The 14351-nt window shown below is 53.0% G+C and overlaps 3 protein-coding genes across 3 annotated transcripts; 1 reads left to right on the plus strand and 2 right to left on the minus strand.

The window, feature by feature from the left end:
* Positions 1 to 562: 562 nt before the first annotated feature.
* On the minus strand, positions 563 to 2653 carry AYO20_06841 (hypothetical protein; the record flags this gene model as incomplete). Its single annotated transcript, XM_022645129.1, has 1 exon — positions 563 to 2653. The coding sequence occupies one exon, from the start codon at positions 2651 to 2653 to the stop codon at positions 563 to 565; it is 2091 nt and encodes a 696-aa protein (XP_022498842.1).
* Positions 2654 to 7711: 5058 nt separating this feature from the next.
* On the plus strand, positions 7712 to 9890 carry AYO20_06842 (hypothetical protein; the record flags this gene model as incomplete). The annotated part of the gene is made up of 2 exons (XM_022645130.1): positions 7712 to 7802; positions 8134 to 9890. The coding sequence occupies 2 exons, from the start codon at positions 7712 to 7714 to the stop codon at positions 9888 to 9890; spliced, it is 1848 nt and encodes a 615-aa protein (XP_022498843.1).
* Positions 9891 to 12041: 2151 nt separating this feature from the next.
* On the minus strand, positions 12042 to 13553 carry AYO20_06843 (hypothetical protein; the record flags this gene model as incomplete). Its single annotated transcript, XM_022645131.1, has 4 exons — positions 12042 to 12335; positions 12493 to 12994; positions 13137 to 13416; positions 13538 to 13553. 4 exons carry the CDS (start codon positions 13551 to 13553, stop codon positions 12042 to 12044), a joined length of 1092 nt encoding a protein of 363 aa, XP_022498844.1.
* Between the last annotated feature and the right edge of the window lie 798 nt (positions 13554 to 14351).

Below are 14351 nucleotides of genomic sequence, written 5' to 3' on the forward strand. Positions count from 1 at the left end.
CGACTGCTCAATGGCAGTGAGGTATTGCGGCAACAAAGGAGATTTGTGGAGTGTTCTCTCTCCTATTGAGGAAGGAGAGAGAGGACAAAGTCGTCGTAGATGTATAGTAGATGTTGTGTAGTAAGGGTTGGGGGTATCTCGGTTTCAACAGCAGCGCCAAAAAAGTAAGATCAGACAACACACACATACAGACAAAACCCGAAAGAGGGGGAGAAGAAGAATTCCCCGTTGTCTGATCTGTTCATGTCGCCAATCCTTCCATCAATCAGGTGGTGAAAAAACGTCAAAACGCTCCGGTCGCTAAAATGCAGAACAAGGCTGATGAATGTTTGTGGAGATGATGATGCAGATGCTGATGCTGATTCCTGTTTCTCTCCTGTGGCTGATGCAAGGTTGTAGTAGTAATAGTAGTAGTAGTAGCTGAGGACTGATGGTGCGAGATGAGCTAGAAAAAAGGAGAATTGCCGCGAGGCAACATCTTGGTAGGAGAGTCGTTCAGTCATGAGAGGGGCGATATTCACAGGCAAGGTAGTAAGGGGGGTAGAATAAACTGACGCGGGTTTCAGATCCGACAGGTGTCGTTCTTCCTCATGGCCTTGGCTAGCATCAGCTTCCTCATCCACTCGATGCGCTCTTTGGAGCTGTCGACGGCGAAGTGGTGGGACTTTTGGCCTTTTTCAAAGATCCTCCTGTTTACCTTCTCACTGTCGGGGATGAGGGAGAAGGCGAAGCTGTGCTCGCCGGCGGGAACCTTTCCTTGGCCGAGGAGACTTTTCTTGAAGGCTGCGCTGAGTTTCGATCCTGATGCCTGTGCGTAGGCGTGCAGGGTGTATTCATCCACGTCAATATCCTCCAGGGCAGTGGCGTTGGCGTAGTGAGTGTCGTGCATTGTCAGCTTATGGCCGACCAGTGTGCAATAGTTGTCTTGCCACTCGTGTCGGAGCATGCGAGTAGTCTTCCGCTTCCGCATCCAGCCTTGGTGGTGGGCGAGTTCAATTTCAGTGACTCGTGCGGCGGCACGCGGTTCCTGTGTATCGTTCTCCTTGACAGGTGCCACAGACGGCGTGAAAGACTGCTGTCGAATGTGCCGCCGTGGAGGGGCAGGCTGAGTAGATACACAACGCTGAATGGGGTCAGGTGGGCTGATTGTTATCGATGTCGCACCATACCGCATCTCGGGAGGCACAGATTGAGACACATCGCGTTGACAGGGGTCGGCAGCCATTGCAGTGATGGGAATATCGGTGGCCGACATGGGAGTGTCTATACGGTAGATGTCAGCTGGTGAGGCCACCCCGCCATAGTGATATGGATCGCGCAGAAGCTGCGCCTTGAGTTGAGCCTGGATCTGAGTAGGTTGTTGGAGAGCAGAGATTGGTGTCCTCGAGGGAATCTCATCTTGACTTTGTCCCACGGGTATGGTGAGCTTGGGAAGCCCACGGAGATGCTCGGCGAGGTTGGCTGACTTGACGGCAAATGAAGCAGATGCTGCAGGAGGCGGGGAAGGGTTACTGGAGTGCGTCGGACTGTTGAGGTGTTGGAAGGTGAGGAACTGTCGAACGCTCTCCTGTGGATCTCGGGGCTGAACACCGCTAAGGGTCTCGGCGGTGATCTTTACAGAAGAGGGTCCAAGGACGTCTGAGGAGCCTACGACCGACGGCAAGGCTTCGGATTGGGCCTCCGATACAGGCCGGCGGGCATCATCCTCCCATGCGCGCTGCATACGAAGAATTCTCCGCTGTTGCTTCTGCCACTTTGGGCAATCTTCGCCTTTCGAGCACTTGTGCTCTTTGGGGAGGACCTGCTCGATTCCAACAATGGAGACTGACTCGGCAGGGGTGACGATGTCGGGTTGGCGGCCTCGTCTGCGGGACCGAGATCGATCAACGACCACATGGCATTCTTCTGGGCGAGCCACCCGCTGCACAGCTCGAGGACTTCTGGTATTCCGGGAAGGAGTTCTTGAGAGTGGTGCTTCCAGGGTGATCATGCTGCTGTTTCGGAGTTGGTGGATCGAGCTCATAACTCTGTGGCGTTTTCCAAAGGAGCTGATGTCGAGCTCTTTGAGATCCTCGAATTGAAGGTCAATCAGGACGCTGCCGGAGATGTCGTGGATGAGGAACTTCTCCACGACGGCTGGCTCGAAGCCTGCTTCGGCCATCCAATCAGCCACCTGTCGAGGAGTCCAATGCCGAACCTGGGATTCGTCAAGTTCTGCGACGGCAGTGTTGAGTGCGTTGATAGGTTTGGCTGGAGTCTTGGGCTCGGCAGCCGGGGAGATATTGAGGAAGATGTCGTCGTCGGGATTTGTCAGGATGTCAGGAGTGCCACTGAACAAGTGAGGCCCTCGAGGACCCAAAACTGCTCGGTCGTCGAAATGGAACTCGAAGCCGTCAAGGCCACCACTCTGAGGAGGAGTTGGGAGCTCGTCCCGACTCGACGACAGAGTCGACTGACTGTCGTCATCCTGCGAATCCCAAGGTCTGGGAAGTGAGTCGGGATCATCCTCGTTGTCAGTGTCAAATATCTCGGTTGCCTCTGACAAAGGCCGAGGCGCTATTGTCCGTCGCCCGAGGAAGGAGAGATCTGGTGCCTTCTGAAGCATCTCAACAGGCTGCACCTGAAGCGGTGAGGATTGGGTTGACCACTCCATGGTGCAACTCTATGAAGAATGCAGTATTCTTTACAGCTGGAGGTCAACCTTGGAAGATTGAATTACGGTGGAGATGGAAACCAACGAAGGGGTTCTGGTATGTATGTATAGACCATCACGGAGGTGGAAGTGGGCGGTTAGAAGCCTTGAGCACTTGTGACGAGTGGAGATGCAAGGCCAGGGTACTTGCAGAGATGGGATGCAGGATATTGAATCGCTACTGCAGTGGTTATGCGTGCGATAGATGTGAAACGACACAGAGGCAGCCACTCAGTGAAAAGCATATTGCTGTGGCCGGGCATAGGCTGGCGGTAAGAGAGTAATGGACAGGGACAACAAGGCTTTGTGCCAATGGAGGGGCATCTATGAAAAGTACGCGCTGAAGCCGTCCCGGTCAGGGCCTGGCCGCCCCCACTTTCCCGCAGTTAGCTTGGACCAATGAGAGGACGTATAAGGGTGACGGAAGCGACCGGGTGGGTCCCAGCACATCCTGCACCTTGATTATCCCCCGCATCTCAGCCAATCAGTATCGCCGGTGATTTATTTCCAAAAATACCCTTCCACTGGGGGTCCCCCCCTTCCTGCTCTGGTATAGCCACCCTCCATAGTCTGTTCCCTGGAATAGCATCTGGCGCTTCTCACTCGCTGCAACTCGTTGGATCTCCCTGGCTCAGGCCGTTTCCTTTACCGAAGATCCCCTAGGGTCTTCCCTTTTCGTGCCTTTTACTCGGCGTGCCGTACCGCTAAATTCTCCTTTACCACCATTTTCCCTTGCCCGCCCTGTCGTTTCCCAACCTCCTCACCATTCACTTCCTCCCTACCCGCAATCGAATTTTCTGATTGGCTACTTGTCCCAGAAAATACAACTAAAACCCGGTCGACCCTCAATAGACTTTTCTCAACTTTGCGAGAGTTTGCCCTGCTGATCTCTCGGCAAACGTTTGGAGCTAACGGGTGACCAAGCATTGTCTCCTCACTGCGAGTCACAAGATAGTACCTCGTACCCGTCGCAGAGTCGCAAGGGCAGAAGGTACCCAGTCTGCTCAGTACGTCACACCCTTCCACAATACGCACATGTACCTCGGACCCTCTGCACTGGTTTCTGGGAGAGCAGCAGCTGACGTTCTACGGGCACGACATTTACAGTTGAGGTTTCGTCCATCTAGGTTGATTCAGGGTTTGTGGGAGAGCTCAACGAATGAGACCCTTGGGACGATTTGGTTCTAGACAACCGACCCTGAACATCTACCCCTCCCCTCCTAGGTTCTCGCGTCGAACAGAGAGGGGTCCGATAAGAAACGGACTTTTCACAGAAGGGATAGAACATTGAAACGGCCAAAGCGGCCCTTTCCGCGATAAGAGGTCTTCGTCTCAATTCGATGACAGATTGGCTGATTTTTCAAAGTCAAACCGAGGCTGGCGTGGGGAGAGTTTTCCCCAAGAGAGGGACTTCTCCCGTCATCTCTGCAACCTCCTCATACGGCGCGGGGGGGAACGTTTCCTCGCTAAGGGTTCAATTATTGATGCCAATAGCTCAAGTGTGATATTCCTTCCCTAGCGCTACTGCAAGCAATATTCTTGAGAAAGTCTTTTAGCATTGTACTTGCTTGAGTGTCCACTATCCTTACGGAAAGGGTCGCCTACTCCACGAGGGATTGTGAGAGCACGTTGCGCACGATGTTGACGAAAATTTCCAAAGTCACCCTCGTGTCTCTGGCACGAGAGTGATTGATCCCAGCCCATTACACATGGCAGCCACAAACTGGCAGCGGTGAGCCCACCGCTACTTGGCGACAGTTCTGGCAGGACACAGGTGACCTTGTCGTGGTACATTTCCCCGTAGGACGACGTTACATGGTACCTGAGATGGTACCTGGGAGCTCCCAGGATGGAACACTGCCTTGGAAAGTCGTCACTGGATCACTCGGATCGCAGCATGAACAAGCTTGTACAGAACCTCCCAACAAAAGAGTCGACACTTGCTGCGACGCGCCTTCTGTAAAAAGCTTAGCCCAAACTGCAAGTTGGGCTGCAACGAGGGTAAAAAGAACCTTTTTGGGGGGGAGGGGGGTGAGTGGAGGCCGTGGAGCCGACTTTTCCCCCTCGGCGACTTGCAGCTTCGCCTGCATGCTCTTAGGTACGAGTGCTAGCACCCGTCCATGCAGCATCGCTGCTTGCTAATCCTACTGGAGTCCTCTACTGAGGTGTTGGCGGACTTGTTTTTCAGGGGCTTTGGGATGAAATCCGACCACTCTAGACCACCAAACGGGATCTGTGGTTTGCGTTCATGATAAAACAGTGCAAGAGTTCTCGTGGCTCAAGTAAGTTGCGCGAACAGTCTAGAAGGTTTCGGGTAATGTCGTGGAGAGGATGTTGTGCTTGAGAGGAAGCTTCTCCGGGACGGTCCACATGAATGGAGGGGTAATAGAGAAGTGCATGTGCTCCGGTATGGTATTGAGGTAGCACAGCAATTATCGTCGCATTCTCAGTGTGTGTGTCCATGCAGTGTGCAGTGCTGCGTCATGGACAGGGCAGTTCTGCATATAAGCAAGGGGACTTTAGGGAAAGAACAGCCGTGTACAAATGCGAGGCAAGGACATGTAGCGGTACAATGATTCTCCATCTATCTCTGTGTGCAACGAGCTCTGTACAGCACAAAGGGAACTGACTCCTTTCTCTCCTCAACTGTATCCTCCACTTCCAGACTCTAACCGTTGGTCCCAGAATAGAAGCAGCAACTCATCAATGGAAAGTTCTCCGAAGGCTGCATCCTCAGCCCTATCACAGCAGTCTGAGTTATGTTCCCTCCCTGAGCACAAACAATCACAATTGCTTTAAGCAAGCCATGAGAAAAATTGAGAAGCATCGAGGTTCTAAAAATAAGCACATCATGATGAAGTACCCTTAACCCGTACAATAATGGCCGTATGCAAAGCGAAGGAAGCGAGGGGAGATGTGAGGGGAAGGGGAGCGCGAACGAGGTCAAGCTCTCGAGCGGACTATCAGACTTGGTACAAGCGAGTCGAGTGATGGAGCAAGAGTAGCGAGCACTTCGGAAGCTGGTCCAAGCTCTCAACGACAAGTCGCAAGAGCCTGTAAGGACATTGTTGTCTGCAGGCATTTGACCAGTTCCTGGCATTTGAGACCCCACTACCAAGCACACGCCCCACTACACTAGGAAATATGACTAATGCAAGACTAATGCACGAGAGTTGTCTTGGCATCACGGTTGGCTCCCGTCGCTCCCGCGATTTTCAACACCCAGATTGAACTTCACCGCAGCAGGGAAACTCCCTTTCTTCACCCACGATAGCTCCAACACTAGGCCCCAGCCTTCGACCTTGATCCGGGTGCTCAGATCCAATCACTGTTCCGATTCCCAGCTTTTGCTGCACACCATCGGTTCTTTTTCTCCTGCCTTTCCCTCACCTGACAAGGCCAGACTGCCCTCTCTACCCAGCTGACCCTCCTCGATCCTACAGTGTGCGTTCCCTCCCTTGAAAGCCAAGCCGACCAAAGCCGATCAACGTGCTCCCGAAACTCTGCGGACACCCCTTGTGGCTTGTGAGAGGGTGTACAGAAGACACTGTAAAGGTTTTCGAGACCGTGGTACAGGTTCAACGTTGCGGAGAAATCGCAAAGCAGTGCACGTGCTAGAAGAAGGTTTTTTCCTCCGGTCGAAGGTTCTGTAAGAGTCAAAGGCAGCAGGACTCTGTCACAATTGGTGCTGTTGTTGGGAAGTGAAGCGTTAGGACTGCATCTGTCCGTGTCGTCTTCGCCTGACATGACGTGTGCAATTACTTTCTTGGGGTAAATTCTCCCCATTTGCTGTTGTGCAGCATTCAAGCACAACTGGTGTCCCAAGAAACCCGGTGTGCCGGTTGCATGGCCAGCCGCATCGCTGTGTCCTTGCGCAGGTGGTGTACATGGCTCTGGTAACGACTTCCCCTGGTTCACCCTAGAAACTGGTACCCTTCTCGCACAAGCAGTTTGCATTGTCTCTCACCAGATCCCAGATGTACCTCGCCTGCACAGTTCCGCATGACTCTGTGAATGGGTCTGGGCAATGACCCACACCAGGTCTCCGATGGGTTGTTACCTCCTCTTTCAACTCGGTTAGTTGCCTCTTCGAACGCCAGAAGGAAACAAACTGTTCTCTCAGTGGCTCGATTGTCGTTCGGGGCCTCATTTGACCGGCCAAGGGCTGTTGTGAACCTGCTGGCTCTACATACAGATTTGGACGTCAAAAACTGGGCCCTAACAAGGGAGGTGTGGATGCTTCAGGTTCCTGATGCAGGCCTGGACCTAGAGGCGCTAACACACTTGCTCATGGGGACTCGTCGAAGCTCTCATGGTCTAATCTTAGCCTCGAAGCGCCCTCCACCTTTCAACACCCAATCACTGCTCAGAGCTCCCACACCTCACGCTGATTCCTCATCCTTGCTGCAGACTATCGAGCGACCGAATCAACCGAAGCATGTTGACCTACCTCGACAATAATCCATTCGATCAAGTCATTCATTGCTCAATCAACGAGGTTCCTATCCCCGCCATCCCAACCACCAATACTGGATGGGCGTCTCCAGACACAGACGCGATATTCATAGATACACCTCCTCTAACATGTGCCGCCCTTCTCTCTCATTCGTCCCTCATGCAGACAATCTTCTCCTACAGCCGGATCCTCTACTCGACCTGCTTGGAGCCTCATCGTGCTTGCATGATTTCTCCCCTCTTGGATCCAAATATAGCTCTCTCCATCGTTCGCGAGAACTTTGAAGTCTCTCATATACACCATCCTCGGCCAATGTCGCCGTGACTTCCTCCAAGGCAGACCGTTGCCCTCGCTGTTGTCCCTTCCGTCGTCGACAAACCCCCCCTTAGAGCCTGCGAATACTGCTGGACAGTGTTCGCGACCATTCCCTCGTAATAATTAACAGCAGCGCGGCTCGCCGACCTCATCCTGTCATTGCCGTCCTTTATATCTGCATCTCATCGTTGTTGATGTGCGCCGAACCAAGACTACATACGGAAGAGACTGTCCCAGAACTATCAGCAATGGCTTCCGCAAGCGAGAAGAAGGCGGCCTCCGCGACGAAGGACTCGCCCAACACCAAGTCCTCCAAGATGCACAGACGCTCGAGATCAGGTGAGTTATGCCACGAATCGCAGTGTCTCTTTTGGATGTGGATGAAGACTAAGCTTGACGTCAGGTTGCTTCACATGCCGTCTACGGCGCAAGAAGTGTGACGAAGGGAAGCCCAAATGCAAGGCATGTAGACACTTGGGCCTTGACTGCGAGTACAAGCGACCCCACTGGTGGAGCAACAATGAGACACGGAGGAAGCAGAAAGAGCACATCAAGACCATCATCAAAAGAACAAAGACAACTGAAAAGAATACAAGTACTCAAAGTCAATGTACATCCGACCACATACCTGTGGAGCACTGCTTGGAAGTCCCAACTAATCTATGCACAGATGCTTTGAACAATGCCGCCCAGTCTTACTCGGAGGACTCTCAAGACGAATACGACCCCACCTATGACCCGTCCTTTGCAACCACTCCCGGCCTCTTCGATCCGTATGGTCCCAACATCTACATGCCTCCCGAGTCATATGCGCAAGCCATCCCATGGGAGGTGGATGTCAAGACGGAGCGTCACACCTATGTTAATGATGAACTCACTCGGCGCGACTCGTCGATATCAACTTTTAGCACCTTCTACCCTCCACCTGCTCATGCGACTTTGCCGTCATACACCGGAGATGACTGGGTACAGCAAGACATCTTCGAAAGCCGACAGGACTCTTGGACCGAAGGCGACTTCGATTTCAATAACCTTGATGTCCCCCACGTCGCGCATCAATTTGAACCTCAATGCTCACTGGTCCAACTCGAGGATTGCGATCAGCCACTGTTCGAACACTTGCTACAAAGCGTCTTGCCACTGCTATTTCCCGTCCTCGAGGCCTACCAACACGGCTCGGTCCGCTCAAACGTGATATTGCCTTCTCTAGAAAATAACAAGGCCTATCTCCATTCCTGCCTCTTGGCTGCTGCTACTCACATGAAGGGCAACGGACAATTTTTGAACAACGCCGCAGACGACGATGCGATGCGCCATAAGCTCGCCTTTGTGACGATCGTGGTCGATGCACTGAATAGTGATAGCCAACACACCGAAATGCTCGATGCTCTACTCGGGATGATTTCGATGCAATGCTGTGTCGGCTCAGCGTTGGATCTTGAGAAGGAGTTGATCCCCTGGCACCAGCACTTCCAAGCCGCGGCGGACATTGTGCAGAAGCTCAACTTACCACAGAATCTAGAGAGCAATGCCCCGACAGGTGGTCATCCACCGTTCAATATGAGTCTGACTGCGTGGATCGACATCCTCGGCGCCACCATGCTCGGCAAGGCCCCGCGATTCTCTCACACTTACAGAAACATGTTCTTCGCCAGTGCATCGACGGGACTCGAGAAATTGATGGGCTGTAACGACTACGTCATGTATCTTCTCTCAGAAGTTGCATGCCTCGACTCGCTCAAGGTCGAGGGTAAACTAGACGACTTCGGGATGTGCAGCCATATCACCTCGCTAGCCGGCACACTGGACTCAATCGAGCCTCAAGAGCCTTTGCAGCTTCCGTTTAGCAGGACTGGCGTCCTCCGACCGAAACAGCTGACCAAGAACATCACCGCCATCTTCCGCAAGGCCGCTCGTGTCTACCTCTGCTCACTCGTGCCCGAGTACAACCGCTACCAGGCCGCAACCGTTAACCTGATCTCGCAGATGGCTGACCTCCTTCAATTCATCCCTTCCGGTCCCAACGGCTTCGACCGATGCCTCGTCTGGCCCATGCTTATCTGCGGTGCGAATTCGATCCCGGCCTCTCCATTCCGCCGAGTCCTCTCCGAGCGGTGCGACCTACTAGGCGAAGCCGCCGATCAAGGTTCATTTGGGAGAATGGTGCGCCTGTTGCACGAGGTGTGGAGACGCAACGACGATGTAGTTGTCTCCGCTGGAGTGTGTGAAGCCACCCCGGTGACGGCCGGAAGCCCTGGAGGATCGATCTCGACGCCAATTACCGCAGCCGCCGCTCCCACCGGCACCGGAAGCCTAACCGGAACCACTTCTTCGACAACGACCGCGACAGTAGCAGTACCGAGGAACCAGAACGTCCACTGGCGGGACGTGATGCAGCAAAACAAATGGGATTTTCTTCTGATATGAGCGGTCTCTCTTCCCCTTTGTCAAAGTCCATTGACCGAGAGTACTATTTGCAGCTCTTGATGGTGCAGAAGCCTCATTCGGTCTTGACGGCCGGGCTCTCTGCCGAGATGCAAATACGGACTCCTGGACGCGCAAAGGGAGAAGGACTTCCCCCTCTACCAGAACGATGACATTCATTTCCGACTCTGAAAAACACGTCGACATTAATTGTCCTTTATCAAGTGACAACTAATTTCTTCCACTCATTTCAACGACACATCTCCGCTACTTCGGAATGGAGAGGCGAGGATATTTCCCATCTGATCTTTTCTGGCAAAGGATTAATACCACACAACCCCCATATTTCTGCATCCAGGTCTGGGTAAAATAGCCTACCAAAAGTTATTTGCTTTTTCCTCGGTCAACCTCGACGACGAGAAAACTTTCGACGCGGCGTTTTCTTCTTGAAGAAGTGGGAGGAGGAGAAGAAGAAGCACAGGCGCTTCTTCTCCTCCATTTCTGGCGAATTATGGCTCCGGCAGGGACGGGTTACAGGCAGCATGCGGCAAGCGGCGCACGGCGCAGGGTAACAGCTCCGAATATTCCCTTGCATGGCGTATGTTCGTTCACATGGGAACTAGGGCAACAAGCACGGCACTCTTACCTAGACAGTCAAACCAACAACAGATCTGACGGCCGATATATCACATTTACTAAAGCACAGCACAGAACTCGCGTTTTGAGCTGTCCTATTCAGGATATGGAAGCTCCTCACTCTCTTGTCTGACAGAGGTACAGGGGGCCCCAGGGAAGGGACTACACTGTTATTGTGGAACCATTCTTTTATTTTAAAACTAACCATACTTTCTTGCTGGCTTATGATACCCCTGGTTTCGTGGAGCCTCTAAAGCCTCCACTGAATCTTATTTCCGACGAGTCTCCTTTTCGCTTTTTCGAATGTTTTGGGGTGGTTTGTTTCTGGTTTGTTTGTTTTTGGGTTGTTTGCGGTGGGTGGGGTGTGGACAGGAGTTGCTTGCACAGGCAAGGATGTGCATGGGGGGTGGATGGATGGACAAGACAAAGGGGATCTCGCTGGCTGGCTGGCAGGCACTGGAATTGCATTCCAAGTACCCTGAACATTCCCATGGGGCTGTTTTGTCGCACAAGAAGAGGAGGGAGAGCCGGTTTTTTCGCGGGGAGAGGTCCAGAAGCGAAGAAGAGACGGCTCACTCTGACGAGTGCTGTGGGAAGGAGACCGGCTACAGGACAGGCACAAATGCGATGAAGACAACCTCTTGAGAAATCCAGACCACAAGGGAGGCTCTCGATGAGCACGTGCTTACGCGAGACGTATAATGGAGATGGATGCGGTAGAGGGCTTCACAAGTGCAGATGGGCGCATCATGTTGAGGACAAGGACGGAGAAATGACCAACAGCAGGAGTAACACAAACGAGAGACGAGAGTATGAGGGCGACACGAGAAGAGGACTGGGTGCTTTTCAGATGCAAGCGCACATGTATTGATGGATGGATGGAGGTGAGGATAGACGGACGTTGACCACGCACGAAGATGCAGAGATGCCAGCCGAATCAAGGCGCAAAAGACACGCTCACACACATTCATACACTACGAGATGGAGAAAGAGAAGGGAGAGAGGAGTGGAGAGAGAGGGAGATACATACATACATACATATATACCTACAGTAAAGCCCACCCAAAAAAGTTAAAGTTGTATTCCCACTCCTCTTCTGCGGAGCTCTTGTTTTCTCCTCTCAAGGATATATGACACGTATATATGGGGAGAAGGTGAGCACGGTATACGAGGGGATCCGGATGTGAGATACAGGATATATAATGCTCGACAAAGGAGATCGCTGTCTATACGAGTGCGGGTAAGGAAGGGTACGAGTACAAGTAGCCCTTGGCGGTAGTGGTCGAAGTATGAGTACGAGGTACTTGGCGAAGCGAGTAAGACAATCAACCTTGCTTGAGGATCTCGATTACAAATTGGGGAAGAAAAGGCACTTGATGATTTTCAATATAAAGTTAAGCGTCACATCTCAACGGAGGGAGGAAAAGAGGAAGTCTGTAAGCCAATTTTTTTTTCCTTTTCCAGGAAGTGTATATCTGTCTCGCCTCTTCTTGTCTGTCCTGTCCTATACTGTCGTTTTCACAACTTCGGCTCATTGACGAGCATGACGCTGCCCTGACGGAGCTTCTCGGCCGCGCCGTCGACGATCTCGTCGAGGATCTCCTTGGCGCTGCTGCGGTGGTTGACCAACCCGGCCACGATGCCCATCAGGTACGGGTGGATGTTGTCGAGGATCTCGTCGTCATCCGGGTGTTGCTCCGAGTCGTGCAGCACGGGGAGGATGCCCTGGCCCGTCAGGGCCTTGATCTCCTCCTGTCGGTTCTCTTCCCAGTTGAGGATGTATTTGGTCTTGCGTATCCGGAGGGGTCGGCCCTGGATGGGGGGGTTTTTTGTATGTTAGGGTTGGACACATGCCATTAAATGGTGATCTTGAGGGAAGGAATGAGAAGGGTGTGTAAAAGAGGATTGGACGGGAAATGTGGAGATAATGTAAGGAGTGATATGTGGTGGAGGGGAAAAAAAAACGCACTGAGAATATAACGCTCCGGACAGTGTCGTCGACACCGGCACTCAAGACGGCTTCCTGGTGAGCTTTGGAAGCACCGGCCTCATTGGCCACGATGAATCTCGTGCCGACCCAGACGCCCGAAGCGCCCAGCATCAGCGCGGCAGCCAAGCTCTCACCACCAGAGACACCACCGGCCGCCACGAGCTGGACGTCGACACCCGTAAAAGCGGACTTTTGGCCCTTGAGCAGCTTGGCCACGGCGGGGATGAGCACGGAGAAGGGGATGTCGCCCGTGTGGCCGCCGGCCTCGCCGCCCTGGGCGCACAGGATGTCCACGTCCAGGTCCAGGCACTTTTGGACGTGCTTGGGGTGTCCAATCATGTTCATGTACAGGACGCCGCCGGCGTGGAGGCGCTCGACCGCCTGTCTGGGGGGAACTCCGATGGCGGAGACGAAGACGCGGGCTTTGGACTCTACGACCACGTCGATGAGTTCCATCAATTTGCCTTTGGTGTAGTCATAACTGTTTTTTGTCAGAGAGGACTTGTTTGTCAGTGGCAATCCTCTCGAGTCAGGAGCGGTTGGAGGGGATGAGGGTCTATCGATCTGCAATCTGTCTCCAACACCAGCCAGGCTGGCATTTTCCTTCTTCGCGGGTCACTTACTTTGTCTTGCGCGCGTTGCCTCCCACCTGGGGGAGCAGGATGTCGACGCCAAACGGCGCGTCCTTGTCGGTCAAGTACGACTTGAGCTCCTGGATCTGCTCACGCAACCCGTCGGGACTGTACCCGTGACCGCCAATGACGCCGATGCCGCCCGCGTTGGTGACCGCGGCAGCCAACTTCGGCCCTGCAGCGACTCCCATGCCGGCGAGCATCACGGGATGCTTGACCCCAAACAGGTCTGTGAGGGTGGTGCGGATTTTCTCTGTCCATTTGAATTTCTCTGTCAGAAAAAAGAGTTTGTGGAATTTTGCGGCACTCCCAATCCCCAATGGGAGAGAGGGCATCATATGATATATGTGAATGGATGGATGGACGGGCGGCGGGAGAGGGAAAACACCTACGGCGAGAGGAACCCATCTTTTCTTCTCTTGTGCTAAGATCAGATACTTGTCAGTTTGCGTGCTCGGAGTCGGTCGTGTCTTGCCAGAAACCGCGATATAGATTTTGCTCAAAGGTACCGAGTACAGGTATTAGTAAATGCCGTTCTTTGAATTCTGAGCCAATCCCACCACGAACACTAACCAGAGAAAATCTATATCATCTTTTATTGAAATCTAAGAATATGCACAGGGATACCTTCCATAAGCAGTCTCTCTCTCTCTCTCTCTCCTCTCTGGTCTCTGGGGTGACAAAGTGTCACTTTTACCGAGGACGTCAGCCAGGCCCCTGAGCCTCGGTTACTGCAACTGTTCAACACCGTAATCTTTGTGCACTGGGCACTTATCCTTGGGCAATCCGGCCTCGCCGGGTGCCGCAAAAGGTATGCCCGGTGGAAAGGATTTAAGGCGCTCAGTTCTTACGCGCTGGTGTCGAGCGGGCACCGAGACAGCTCCTGGTGCAAGGCAAGGCACGTACATAGCTCGATAGGTACTCGATATACCTCTGGACAAACGCGTAAAGGAGGGAGTTGGAAGCGGGGTAGAGCGAGGCAGCTTTGCCGAGAGAGGTTGGCGCCTTTCTATTTATGTAATGGTACATTTCAACGGCTGGAAGATCCAATTCTCCGAACCTCCAATCGCCATCGCTCCCAAGCTCCTACCGAGTCATGTACAGTAATGCCTCGTACCTAGGTAGTAACTGTAGCTGTAGTTGATGGCCATACTCCACTCTCTTCAAAGAAGAGGAGTAACCTGGCCCCGGCACGAGAGTCTTTGG

Source organism: Fonsecaea nubica (assembly GCF_001646965.1).
Source record: "Fonsecaea nubica strain CBS 269.64 chromosome Unknown Scaff45, whole genome shotgun sequence".
Classification (NCBI taxonomy): Eukaryota; Fungi; Ascomycota; class Eurotiomycetes; order Chaetothyriales; family Herpotrichiellaceae; genus Fonsecaea; species Fonsecaea nubica.